The following is a 14,267-nucleotide window of genomic DNA, read 5'->3' on the forward strand; positions in this document are numbered from 1 at the left end:
GACTTTAACAAGGGAGCTGGACTTTAATAGCCGGTATAGCCCAGCTACGAAGGGCTATAGGAACATTCTGCCACTAGAGGGCAGAATGTTCTAACAAATAAAACAAAGGCTTCAGGGAGCCCGTGGGGACTGAAATCCCCTCAGGCTCCCTGAAGCCTTTGTTCACAGCCACAGCTGTGAACAAAGAAACATTGGAATGTTAGAGATCCAGGCTTATACCAGCCATTATTAGCCCGGAGCACTCCATTGTTTTCGATGGAGCTCCCAACATTCCAATGTTCTATTAACTTATAATAGTTGAGTTCTTACGTCTTTTCTTTATAAGCGGTGATTGAGTGTGTCACAAGTGGCCAATTATAATAACTAGTGACTGCTGTTTATACAGGGATTACAGAATCTCATGTACTATATTTCCATATCATTTTCCACTTAAAATTCCAATAAACAAATTAAACTTTAAAAATGCCTGATCTTTCGTTTGAAAGTCTCCAACAAGACTATGAAATGGCGAGTGGGGAGCGATTTCGCTACGTGCAAATCCGACATGCTCTGATGTCAGTGTTACCCCCTGGTACAGAGGTCCCTGAGGCTTCCCCCCTGGAAGATAAGACTGCTCACAGATTATATGCAGAAGAAAGCCACTTCCCTCACTTACCGTAAATTGATAAATAATATGCTGGACCCGACGGGTTCACTTTGATAAATGGTCACACGATGTGGGGGAACTTGACGAGTCTGAGTCGCAGGAGGCACTGGCCTCTCCCCGGGAAGTTGGCATACCTTCTAGACTTAGGCTTGTGCAGCTGAAAATAGGACACTGCACATACTACACTAGACACACCCTACATAGGATTGGCAGAGTACTGCACCCATTTTGTTTAATAGGTTGGGGAGAGGAAGGTACATTTTTTCATACTATATGGGATTGCCCTAGGATAATGGAGTATTGGAGACAGGTGATGAGAACGATCTCACAGGTAGAAGGGGTTTCCCTAGTACCAGAACCGAGACGATGCTTATTAAACATATGGGAACCAAATGATTTGAATAGTCTGGCCCAGGGCTGGGCTGGGCTGCGCTGTGTATGATGATTGCTAAGCGGAACAAAATCCCCAGAAATGGGGCGTGATGGCGACGCCTACCCCGACTGCGTGGGGGAGAGGTATGGATGCTACCATGTTTGCCGAGAAGTTGGTATTCATTGCTCGAGGGTGCCCCAAAAAGTGGAGTAAAATCTGGGGAAAGTGGAACAAATTTCTAGGTGACATTTGTGATCCCCCATCAGATCAGGAAGATGAAGATTCTGACATGGAGTAAAAGGGTGGGGGAGCGGGGTCGCGAGGGGTTAATGAACATAGTGATGTAATAATGCAATGTATTGTGATTGTGATTTTGGCCGTGCCTGTGTGTATTGTAGAACAGAATGTTTTTAAAATGGATATGTACCATGCCTGTTTACCTGAGGTTTAATTAACCAAAATTAAAATTAAAAAAAATAAAAATAAAAAAGGCATGCCTGATCTTAATTTACCTTACTTCGCCATCTTGGGTTCTATACCGACTTATATAAAAGCCACGGAAGCTCTGGGAAAAACTTGCAGTGTAGGAAAGAGTGACAGAATAGTTCTGCCCAGCCATTAGTGGTTCAGCAACCAGAAGCGCAATCTGCTCATTGGGAGGGTACTCCAGAACTCTCAGCTGATGTTCATGTACTCCGGTAGTTCTTGTTATGATAGCTGACACGATGTTCAAATTTTTGCTGTGGAGAATGATTGCGTTGGTTTGTCTTTTTACAGTAAGTCCTATTTTCGTGATTCCAGTGAAATTGAGAGTGGTGAGATTTGGATGGATGAGAAGCTCATAATATACAGGGACCACATGATCAGGTAGCCTCATCTTATTCCATGGAAATGGTGCCCCATTGCTGGAGGTAGGAAGTTCTGTGTCACTCTCCTCATTTGACTGTGCATTGCTCGTCGAGGCTGAATTCACCTGCACGGTGATGCTCCATGCACACGCAAGTAGCAAACACACTAAATGATTCTTTTTAATTGTAGGTGGTGTACACATGGCTATCATTTCTCCAGCTCACAGCAATGTCTGCTGATAACCTGAAAAGAAAAATAAAGCAATTAAGTAGAAATTGTGGAATATGGGGAATATCATTTTAATACAAGGATGTCGCTTAATATGCAAATACATTAATCACTGTCAACCAAGCAGCAACACAGATGAACACAGCACTGTAACATCACAGGTTATATTAATAACCTGAGCACTGCGTCATTTTAAATGGCATGAATGGTGTGCACAGTGCTATGTGGTACTTGCGGAACCATTCTACTCCACGTGTTCTGGTTTCACTTACTTTGAACTCAAGACATAGTGGAGAATTCGACAAACAATAATCCAGATTGCGTAAACAGCTATGGGTGTATGTGGCGGGCCAAGCTAGGCTTTCTTTTACAGTAACCCGCTCTGCTTCATATGCCAGTGCATCTAAAGTGGTGCCACTCTGGCGCTTGTGTGCTGCAGTAAAAGTCCCTGCTCATGAAAAGGATACTCAGTTTCTAAAACGTTGCAGTATAGAGCACTGCGAGCGGCTTTGCTCGGGTGTTCATCTGTTTGTGGAGGCATTCGCTACACCAGGCTCACTGTTTAACTTGATGATAAGAGTGCTGGGTAATTCTGTCCCGCCTGCAGAAACCCTGTTAGTGCAGGGGTGGCAATTAAGAGTTGAGCGAAGTTTACCACACCCAGTAATTACCAGGTGCAATAAAGCGCCTAATTCCACAATTTTTCCTTATGTAAAAGTTGTCTTGCAGATATATCTTGTAAACAATTGCCTGGAAACTATTGGGACATATATTTTGGAAACGAAGTCTCAAACTCAGCAAACAATACCATATTTTGATGGAATAGACCTTTAATTGTCGTATCTTAGCCAGGAATCCGATTCCTGCAGTAATGGATTTGATCCGGTGGGGTAGTTAGGGCAGAGTCTTCCAAGGCCCTCATGGTCAACGCCCTAAAGTGTGTTGGAAGACGTAGGCCTGTTAGTGTGGGGGTCAGAATTATGAGTTGGACAAAGGTTACAGCAACAAGTAACTACCGGCTGCAATAAAGCCAATTGTTATATACCGCAGAAAAATACCAAGACGTGGATTTTGGTGCAAAACCCACCACAATGTTGGTGCTTTGCAGACTTTGCTGCACAATGCGCCAACATCTCCAGGTTGTGCCTCACACTGAATAACTAACTTTGAAGTAGACAATGATTTTCTCTCTCTGTAAATGCACCTCCCTGGGGCTTTTGTAATCGGAGTTAGGCTCTATTTCCTTATATCAGATTTTTAAAAATCAACACTGTGCATTGAGCTTTTGCAATCTATAGTTCAACCCCCATATCCAATGAGAACTTAATCCACATGTATCTATTAACTTTACAGGCACTTTTGGCATATGATCTTTTTAAAGTTTTTTTAATTCAACTTGTTAGTGTCAAGCATTCGATGATTTAATTGCCTCGCTAAACTGGTTCCTCAATAAGTATTTAAACTACTTAGCCTGTCTGTGCTATAGGTCTACACTAGAGGCTATTTGTACTTAAGCTACTGATTCTCTGTTAAGACCAGAAACAATGTTATATGTTAGTCACTTTTATTAATTTAATGCAGTAGAAATATGACAATAGATATATTAAATAAAAGTCACTTGACCAATACATCATCAATTGGCATGTTACTTAAAGTCACCAAGGCAAGTTGTCCTTTTTTTAACACCTTATGCCTAATTTGAAGCTTGACTTGGGCTACATTCATTTTACACTGATGTTTACTTATGCAATATGAGCTTTAGACTATTTTGCATACACACAGTTTGGCATCTAAAGCGTCTGCTTTTGTCGTTTTCTATAGGTGATAAGGACTGCACCTAGGTACGCTGCATCAACTGACTAAAGTCAGGGTGTCCTTCTTTGAATGGCTCATGCCTATGTCACAATGAGCCCATCTTCCAGCCACGACTGGGAATCTCGCCTGCGGGATTTCTCAGTCAGAAAAAGGAAATATGGTACACATCGCACGACCTACACCTTCCTGCTGGATGCAAAGGCAGCGCTTTCGACAAGGGTACCACATATTCGTATTTATTGGTTCAAGTCGTCCATTCTAGCTGTTATGAAAGATGAGACGTAGTTGATGTTAGAAGAGCCTGATAGCTTGGAGAGCCAGAAACTTTATAAGGAGAAATGTAATTGAGAAACGTGTTGTAACCTTATGGTCAATGTTCTTTCTATGTGGAAGAAATGAGTTTGGAAATCAACACGATGCAGGCTTCGCCTGGAAGTTCAAGTGGACTCTCAGTATATCAGGAAAAGATGCAAACTGTTGTATCTTGTTATTTCTTGTTTTGATGTTCTGATCTCTGTCCCTTTAATGCCTGCATTCCTTTTGGATCTTTCTTGTCTTTGGTGTTCTCTCTTTCTGCTGGGTCTGGCAGTTGCTTGCTAGCCTGGAGAGGAACACCAGCTGATAGCTGGAGCTTGAAATAAATACTCTATTTTATCTCTACTTTGATGTGGTCGTTGTAACTTCCTCAATATAACATTTTGGCGATGGAAACCTAGCAAGCATTGGAGAAGGAGCTACTGAGAGATGACTAAGCAGCTGGTGGAGAGAACCGCGCGCGTAACAGGAAAAGAGAGAGCTTATTACTAAGAAGAGTCTGTCTACATTGCCCAATTTGTTAATACTGTGACCAATGGAAAATTTGTCGGGACTGTACCAAAGGTGAGGTATTGACCTTGAAAAAGCCGCAGGAAAATACGACACTGTGTGAGTACTGTCCGATTTTATTTGAAAAGAGTTTACTCATTTTGCCAGCCGTGTTTCGAGCACAACGTTGCCATGCAACTTTAATGGGACACTCGGAAAAAAAAAAAAAAGAAATGTAATTTGACCAAGGAAAAGCCACAGGAAAAGAACGACACCGAGTGAGTACTGTCCGTTTTTTTGTAAATAATTAACTCATTTTGCCAACCGTGTTTCGTGTACAACGTTGCCGTGCTATTTTAATGGGACACTCGGAAAAAAAAAGGAAAAGTAATTTGAAAAAGGCCGTGTCTCTTACCGGTGCGCACGGGAAGGATTGTGCGACATTTAAAAGCCTGCAACGTTTCTCCAAAGAACGCGGCTGAACAGAAGGCTGCCATTGTTGCTCCGGTTGTGCGCATGACAACAATCTCGGGCTCACCACGACTCACGCAGCGTATCGACGTTGCGCACTGACGTGCTGGCAGCCATATTTCCGCTTCCTGTAAAATAGACGGTTGCTAGGTAACGCGGCCGGGCGCAAAAGGAGACAAGAAAGTGAGGAGAAATGAATTCATACGGCAACGGCAACGTGAGTAATTAGGGGTCATTTTTAACACAAGCAGTGCAACTCAAGGAGTAAGGGGAATTATCGATTTTTACCTGAATAAGGAATATTGTGTTTTTGGTCACAAGGAACATTTTGGGCAAGGTACATTTGTTAGTGTTCAAAGTACAGTTCAAGTAGACAGCGTAGTAAAAGTGGAGCAGCGAAGCAGTGTAAAAGCTCACTGTTGAGGTATAACTTAAGCTCACTGTGAGTACTGTATAGGCTTTCAGTGGAGGCACAGGATAAGTGTGACTTTCAGTGGAGGCACAGGATAAGTGTGACTAAAGTGATGGAGAGCAATAGTGTAGTCATGCCACCATTGTTCTTACAGCAGAGTGGAGACCCTCCTATCGAATGGGAGGAATGGATTGAGGTATTCGAAAATTATCTTGAGGCAATTGACGGAAAAGACTTTAGTGCAGCGAGGAAAAAAACACTATTACTGAGTACTTTGGGGAAAGAAGGTCAACACGCCTTCAAATTTTTGTCCCCAGGAACAAATGCAGAGGGGAGAGCAATTACTAACGTGTATTTGGAGGCTAAAGCACGTTTAAAGAAAAGGTACTCTAAAGAAGTGAACATAGTAATGGCTAGACATAAGTTCTACACGCAGCCTCAACGTCAAGGGGAGAGTGTGGACCAATTTGTAACTCGCCTACGAGAGCTGTCGTTGAAATGCAACTTTGGAAACATCAGGGATGAGATGATCAGGGACCAGCTTATCGTCCAGTGTGGGAACAAGAAGATGCAAGAGAAGCTGTGGGCGGCGAAGAATCCCAGTTTGCAAAATGCCATTGACATTGCAAAGATTGTTGAAGAATCTGGTGCATGCATGAAGGAGATGGAACGGAAGGATAGTTTAAAAGAGAACGTGTCGTGTGTGGAAGTTGTTGAGGAAGTGGGAGCTGTTGGTGGAAAGAAATCCTATGAGAAGGGTGAAAAGTTACTAGGGAAAAAAACATATAATGTTAATAATAATTGTGACTCTTATAGGAGTAGAGACAAGATGTGCACAAGGTGTGGAAGCACCTACCACACTTCTGATTATAAAAAATGCTTTGCCATAGATAAGGATTGTTTGAAATGTGGTAAGCGTGGACACTTTGAGAATGTGTAAATTTGCAACTAAAGGGAGGGTTGCGGTTGTACAACGGGAACAAACTGAGGTAGCAACAGTTGACAGTGTGGAAGGTGCAAATAAGATTTTGGTGGTGAGTGATGAAGAGTTGGATATGAATCCTAGAAGGAGGGTGAGACCGAAGGCTGTGTTTGAGATTGATGGTGTGATAGTTGAGTTGATGGTGGATTCGGGGTCCTTTTTGACCATTTGTAAGGATTGCAGGTAGGTTCCACAGGAGCGTCAGGAATCCGAAGAATAGTCCACAGCCTTCCCCTACGGCCTTCCGACTCTATCAAACACTAGAGTACGAGAGACACGCCAGGGGAAAACAGGGAGACAAAACAAGGAAAGTTGGGGGAGAAAAAATGGTATTCGATGGTGATCTTCTGGATTGAATGCGTGGTACATCAATGGGGAACTGGTCAACAGGAAGGCTGCAATGAAAGGTGAGTAAGTATACTAACTTATGATACACTTTAAAGAAAACACTAAGACACCTTTACACTTAGAAACAACACATACCGCAGGTTCCTAATATGTCGTTGAATACACAGGAGGAGTTTATATAAGGAACTTCATCTGGAGCTGTGTCAAAGATGATATAAGGTGTTAGTGAGTAATTGTTTACTAAACACAGTAGTAATACTATAGTCTATTTAGTACACTTCTCACTTCAGATGTCTTGTAGAAGGCTTGAAGAACAATCACTAGCGAGTGGTATGTAAGGAACCTTTGGCCCACTTCTTTTGATGATGAATTGACCCTCTATGAAAATCAAAACAACATATTTTAACCATATGTATGACTAGTCTGAATAAAAGTATAAAGCAGCGCAAAAAGGCGCTGTTACCGTGATTCCCTGTAGTGAAGCTGAAGACTGTACCCACTTGGATCCACGCAAGAATCACTCCAAATGCAAGATGCAGAAATCCAGAAATCGAATCCAGTAAGGGATAAAATAAATACCAACGGGGGAATGTAGGCTGAATAGGAGGGGACGGGAAGAAAGGACACTAGCTATCTAACTAAGGGGAAAAGGAGGGCTTTATGGAAACAGACACCAAGCAGCGGAGACCAAGCCCGGCTGCTGGGTAGAGGATAACAGGGAGGCGGAGTGAAAATGATGCCCCACCGGACAACGGAGAACAGGCCCGGCCGTCAGGTGAAGCACACTCCAAGAAAAGCAAAAAGCTGAGCCCAGCCGGATGGCGGGGCAAAACCCGGCCGCCGGGCGGGACTCAAGGGTAAGGTGGGAAGAAGGTTCACGGAGAGTATCGTGAACTAGCAGCACTAAGGAATACAGGCGCCCAAACAAGAACGCCTGAATACAGAAAACCGCTGCTGAATAGAACGCAATCCAGGGCCCGCTTAGGGACGCGGGGGCCGGTAACGCTCTCTTCGATGCAGCGCACAACAAACAGGAAGTTCCAGAGCAAATACAGAAGTCAGGCAATGGAATCAAGACGGATGCGGAAACGAAGGGAGCTTGACGCAAGAACGTGAAGCGTCGCTCCTAGGTTCACGGTGCTCTAAATAGCGCATTTCTTAAAGGGACAGCGTCTTTAGGAGTCTGGAGGCATGACAGTATACTCCCTCCACAATGATCCCCTTCTGGTTTGGGCCTGTCAGGATGTCTTTGATGATACACTTTTAGCAATCGAGGTGCACGGATGTTGGAAGCGGGTTCCCATGTGCGCTCCTCAATACCATAACCCTTCCAATGAACCAAGTATTGTAATGAGTTCCTTACTCTTCGGGAATCTAGGATGGCCTCAACCTCATATTCTTCCGAATCTTGAAGAGTTATAGGAGCAGGTCTTAGAGGCACCTTAGTCCCAGGTTCAACCGGTTTAAGTAGTGACACATGGAATACTGGATGAATTTTAAACAATGGAGGAAGGATTAGTTTCAAGGCAACAGGATTGATCACCCTTTCCACCTTATAGGGACCTATGTATTTGGGGTTAAACTTGCGTGGACCCCCCAGAGTAAGGTATTTAGTGGAGAGACAGACCTCGTCTCCTGGTACGTAAATGGGTTCTAATTTCCTGTGTAGGTTTGCTCCTTCTGTGTATCTCACCTTAGCCATTTCAAGACTCTCTAATGCTTTCTTCTGTACTTCATGTAGTCTCTCTACCCTGTCGGAAGCAGCAGGGATTGGACAATCAGGAAGACTACCGGAGGGTAACAACTTAGGGTGATAACCATATGAGCAGAAGAAAGGGGAGGTGTTGATGGAGGACTGAGTACTGTGGTTGTAAGAGATTTCAGCTAACCAAACTAACTCATCCCAATCCTCTAGGGTTTGCAACATCTGATTCCTTATGTATTGCTCAAAACACTGGTTAACTCTCTCCGTTTGCCCATCTGACTGTGGGTGGTGACTTGAGGACAAACGGACGTCTATCTGGAGTAAAGAACATAAACCCTTCCAAAATTTTGACACAAATTGGGTTCCTCTATCGGACACCAGGACAGAAGGAAAACCATGAAGTCGAACTATCTGTTGCATGAATATGGATGCCAGCTCTACTGCAGTAGGGAGTCTCTTTAAAGGCACGAAATGAGCCATCTTTGTGAATAGGTCTACTACCACTAACAATGTATTATTCTTCAGTTTCGTGAGTGGTAGTTCTACTATAAAATCAAGTGACACAGTATGCCAAGGGCCAGGAGGAGAGGGTAATGGCATGAGAAGGCCCACAGGATTGAGGCGTGATACTTTGGTTTGTGCGCATACATAACATGTCTTTACAAATTGGTCAATGTCTTTAAGCATATTAGGCCACCAAAAACGGTCACGCACTGCTTCAGTGGTTCTCTTAATCCCTGGATGACCTGCTACAGGATGAGAATGGTACCAATTCAGAACTCGTTCCTGTAGCTCCTTTGTCGGTAACACCACTCCCCCTTGTACCCGCACAAGTCCTCCTCTCAGAGACATTTCCTGCGACCCTACCACCTGCATCATGTCTACCGAGGCTTGACTGTTCCTAACCTGTGTTAGGAATTCATCCTCGTTTTGTATGGTTCCTATGATATTGGCTCTGGGAATGATACAGGTCTGCTCTATGGGGTCTGAAGGGGTTTCAAAGCCCAATCGTGACAGGGCATCCGCTTTGCCGTTTTTCCTCCCAGGTCTATATTGGACAGTGAAATCAAATTCACTAAAATATTGAGACCAAAGTAACTGTCTCATGGATAGTTCCTTAGCTGATTTGAGGTATTGGAGGTTTCGATGGTCTGTATATACAACAGCAGGATGTCTAGCCCCCAAGAGGTATTGCCTCCACTCTTCAAATGCCTTCTTGATGGCTAAAAGTTCCTTGTCCCCCACGGCATAGTTATATTCAGCAGGGGTAAACTTATGTGAATAATAGGCAACCGGATGACACTCGCCCATCACCACGTCTGCTTGGGATAGTACACCTCCCACAGCTACTTGAGAAGCGTCCACCTCCACCACAAAGGGCAGAGCAGGATCAGGAAAACGTAAGACAGGGGCACTAGTGAAAGCTTTTTTCAGGAGCCGAAAGGAAAGATCAGCCTCACAGGACCACACAAAGGGAACACCCTTCTTCAAAAGGGCTGTAATAGGCGATACCAAAGCTGAGAAATTACGGATGAACCGTCGATAAAAATTGGCTAAACCCAAAAAACTTTGGATTTCTTTTACTGAACGAGGAGCAGGCCATGCTAGAACAGCCTCCACTTTGGAGGGATCCACGCTAAGACCCCTAGGGGAAACAACATATCCCAAAAAGGGTACCTCCCTGGTGTGAAAGGAACACTTTTCTAGTTTGCAATACAGATTATTGTCTAACAAACGTTCTAACACGTTGCGTACATGTTGTTGGTGCTCAGTCAAGGTAGAAGAAAAAATTAACAAGTCATCTATATAAGCAATCACACAGATCTCAAGCATGTCCTTTAACACTTCATTTATGAAGAATTGAAACGCCGCAGGGGCATTGCATAGCCCAAAAGGCATCACAAGATACTCAAAGAGTCCGTATTTGGTGCAAAAGGCTGTCTTCCACTTGTCTCCCTCCTTGACCCGCACCAGATGGTAAGCCCCACGTAAGTCTATCTTAGTGAAATATTGGGCTTTGCGGATCTTGTCAAGGAGGGAGGCGATCAGAGGTAGAGGGTAACGGTTCTTTATGGTCACATCATTCAACTTCCGATAATCAATGCAGCAACGCAGACCCCCTTCTCGTTTCGGAATAAAGAATAAAGAGGAAGAGGCCGGGAAACGAGACTGTCGGATAAACCCTTTTTGAAACATGGAGTCCGGATAGTCACGTAAATAAAATTCTCCTTTTCTGTAAGAGCGTAAACTCTGCTGCATGGAATCCTAGCCCCTGCCTCGAGGTCAATACGGCAGTCGTAGACCCTGTGTGGGGGAAGGACCTCTGCTTCCTTAGCATCAAAGACTGCCTGTAGGTCTTGATAACAGGGCGGTAGAGCAGGACTATTCTCACTACTGTTGTTGCCTATATGTAAGTCATCCACAGCTGCCCCAACTAAGGGTGGAGGTATGACAGGAGGGAATGTTACGGTAGAAGTCTCCCAATTGATATTAGGGTTTTGAGGCCTCAACCAGGGAATACCCAGCAGCACCGGAAATTGTGGGGAACAAATTAAATCGAACATCACTTCTTCCTGATGATCAGGATCTATTGTCATGTGTAACGGGGTGGTACACTGAGTTACAGGACCAGAAATAAGAGAGCTGCCATCAATAGTGGTGACGTTACTGGCTATCTCCTTCTTTGTACAAGTTATCATATTCTCTTTTGCCCACTCTAAGTCCATGTAATTCCCCGATGCCCCAGAATCAATCCTTACCAATACATGTAAACCAAGTGCACCTTGAGTCAATTGTTTACTAAACACAGTAGTAATACTATAGTCTATTTAGTACACTTCTCACTTCAGATGTCTTGTAGAAGGCTTGAAGAACAATCACTAGCGAGTGGTATGTAAGGAACCTTTGGCCCACTTCTTTTGATGATGAATTGACCCTCTATGAAAATCAAAACAACATTTTTTAACCATATGTTTGACTAGTCTGAATAAAAGTATAAAGCAGCGCAAAGGCGCTGTTACCGTGATTCCCTGTAGTGAAGCTGAAGACTGTACCCACTTGGATCCACGCAAGAATCACTCCAAATGCAAGATGCAGAAATCCAGAAATCGAATCCAGTAAGGGATAAAATAAATACCAACGGGGGAATGTAGGCTGAATAGAAGGGGACGGGAAGAAAGGACACTAGCTATCTAACTAAGGGGAAAAGGAGGGCTTTATGGAAACAGACACCAAGCAGCGGAGACCAAGCCCGGCTGCTGGGTAGAGGATAACAGGGAGGCGGAGTGAAAATAATGCCCCACCGGACAACGGAGAACAGGCCCGGCCGTCAGGTGAAGCACACTCCAAGAAAAGCAAAAAGCTGAGCCCAGCCGGATGGCGGGGCAAAACCCGGCCGCCGGGCGGGACTCAAGGGTAAGGTGGGAGGAAGGTTCACGGAGAGTATCGTGAACTAGCAGCACTAAGGAATACAGGCGCCCAAACAAGAACGCCTGAATTCAGAAAAACGCTGCTGAATAGAGGCGCAATCCAGGGCCCGCTTAGGGACGTGGGGGCCGGTAACGCTCTCTTCGATGCAGCGCACAACAAACAGGAAGTTCCAGAGCAAATACGGAAGTCAGGCAATGGAATCAAGACGGATGCGTAAACGAAGGGAGCTTGACGCAAGAACGTGAAGCGTCGCTCCTAGGTTCATGGTGCTCTAAATAGCGCATTTCTTAAAGGGACAGCGTCTTTAGGAGTCTCGAGGCATGACACCATTATTCCAGTGTGCTTGTTTAGTGTGAATTGGCCAAAGGTTGTGCTAGAAGCGAAGGATATCAATCCTGGTGGGTTCCAAGGTGAAAGAATTGAGATTTTGGGGTTCATGTCTGCTGTCATTTCGTTCAGAGGTAGATCTGTGAGAGGTAAGGTGTATGTGGCACAGTCTGGTCCAGCAATATTGGGGTGGGGACACCAGTATGATCTCCACATTGTATTGAACCCGAGGGCTGTTGATCAAGTGATGGTAGTGGACGAGGTGACTACTCTTTCAATTGTTGATGGGATGCCTGAGTTGTTTAAGGAAACGATTGGTGAGTTGAAAGGCTATGTGCACAGGATCATGTTGAAGCCTGATGCAGTTCCTTTACAACACAAGGTGAGGAAGGTACCTATTGTAGCTAGGGCTGAGGTTAAGAGAATGTTGGAACAGGGAGTCATTGAGCAGATTGAGACCTCATCTTGGATTTCGCCAGTCGTGATCACGACCAAATCCAATGGAAAATACAGGTTCTGTGTGGATTTACGCACACTTAATCGCAACATCGTTGTAGATGGGTTTCCCCTTCCAAATATTAACGAGTTGGTGCTGTTGTTGAAAGTTGGTAGGTTTTTTTCAAAGCTTGACTTACGGAGTGCCTACCACCAGATCAGACTACATGAGGAGTCCAAGCATTTGACGGCATTTATCACGTCTGAGGGCATTTACCAGTTTACCAGGATGCAGTTTGGGTTGGCGTCGGCAGCAGCAGTATTCCAGCGTATGATGGGTTCGGTGTTGAGTGGGGTGGAAAATGTCGTTCATTTTCAAGATGACGTATTATTGTTTGGCAAAACTAAGGAGGAGCATGATGTAATGTTGAAGACGGTCCTAAATAAGATGGAGTTGGCTGGTTTAACCTTGAGGAAGGATAAATGCAAGTTTGCGGTGGAGGAGGTGGAGTACCTTGGTTATACTTTGTCAGCTGATGGTGTGAGGCCTAAGCGTGATTTGTTGGAATCAATACGGAAGGCACCAGCACCTGGTGATAGAGATCAGTTAAGATCGTTTCTCGGTCTCATAGAGTATTACGCGAAATTTGTTAGGAATTTTGCAGACAAGACGGAGAAAATTAGGTTACTACTCAGGAAAGGTTGCAAGTTTAGTTGGGGTGAGGAACAGGAGAGTGCATTTGTGGGAATAAAGAAGGAGATATGTGAAGCTGGTATCTTGACACCGTTTGATACTAACAAAGAGTCTGTTTTGACTGTTGATGCGAGCGGTGATGGCTTGGGAGCTGTGCTTGCACAGGTTCATTCTTCGGGAATAAAGACAGTCGCGTTCGCATCCAGGTCTCTTACTGTTTCGGAGAGGAATTACTCCATAATTGAGAAGGAAGCTCTTGCCGCGGCTTGGGGGTGTGCTTATTTCAGGATGTATCTGTGGGGATCTCTTTTCAGAATACAGACTGACCACAAACCCTTAGTAAGGATATTGTCTCCTGGTGGAGCTGGTAAAGGCTTGGCGAGATTGGCTAGGTTGGCTGCGAAACTCCAAGAGTATCTATACAAAGTGGAGTATATTCCGGGATGGAAGAACAATTTGGCAGATGGTCTGTCCAGACTTCCGTTACCCTGGCAAGAGGTTGATCGTACGGGCGTTGAGTCATTTTTGTGGGAGGGCTCGGTAGCGCCAGTGGGTGATGTTGTTGAGTTCTGTTCAGGTGCGATTGGGAAGGAGAAGTGGGATGAGTGCATGGCTACTGATGACGTGTTGAAGAAGGTGATGGAGTTGATTGTTGGTGGGTCAAGGCGTGAGAGCACCCTTGATTGTGCTGTCAGGCCATTCTTGAAGATGCTAGATGAACTGTCTATTCTGGATCAAGAAAAGAATAT

The 14,267-nt window shown here is 44.5% G+C and overlaps 1 protein-coding gene across 1 annotated transcript in view; it reads right to left on the reverse strand.

Moving 5' to 3' along the window:
• Nucleotides 1–14,267, reverse strand: part of ERAP1 (endoplasmic reticulum aminopeptidase 1) — a 507,475-nt gene that overhangs the window by 403,438 nt on the left and 89,770 nt on the right. The window contains exon 2 of the mRNA XM_086960958.1: nucleotides 1,532–2,111. Coding sequence (XP_086817084.1) covers nucleotides 1,532–2,079 — 548 coding nt within the window. The 5' untranslated portion in view covers nucleotides 2,080–2,111. The remainder of the gene's footprint in view (nucleotides 1–1,531; nucleotides 2,112–14,267) is intronic.

The sequence above is a fragment of the Lissotriton vulgaris genome, chromosome 3_1 (assembly GCF_964263255.1).
Source record: "Lissotriton vulgaris chromosome 3_1, aLisVul1.2, whole genome shotgun sequence".
NCBI lineage: Eukaryota > Metazoa > Chordata > Amphibia > Caudata > Salamandridae > Lissotriton > Lissotriton vulgaris.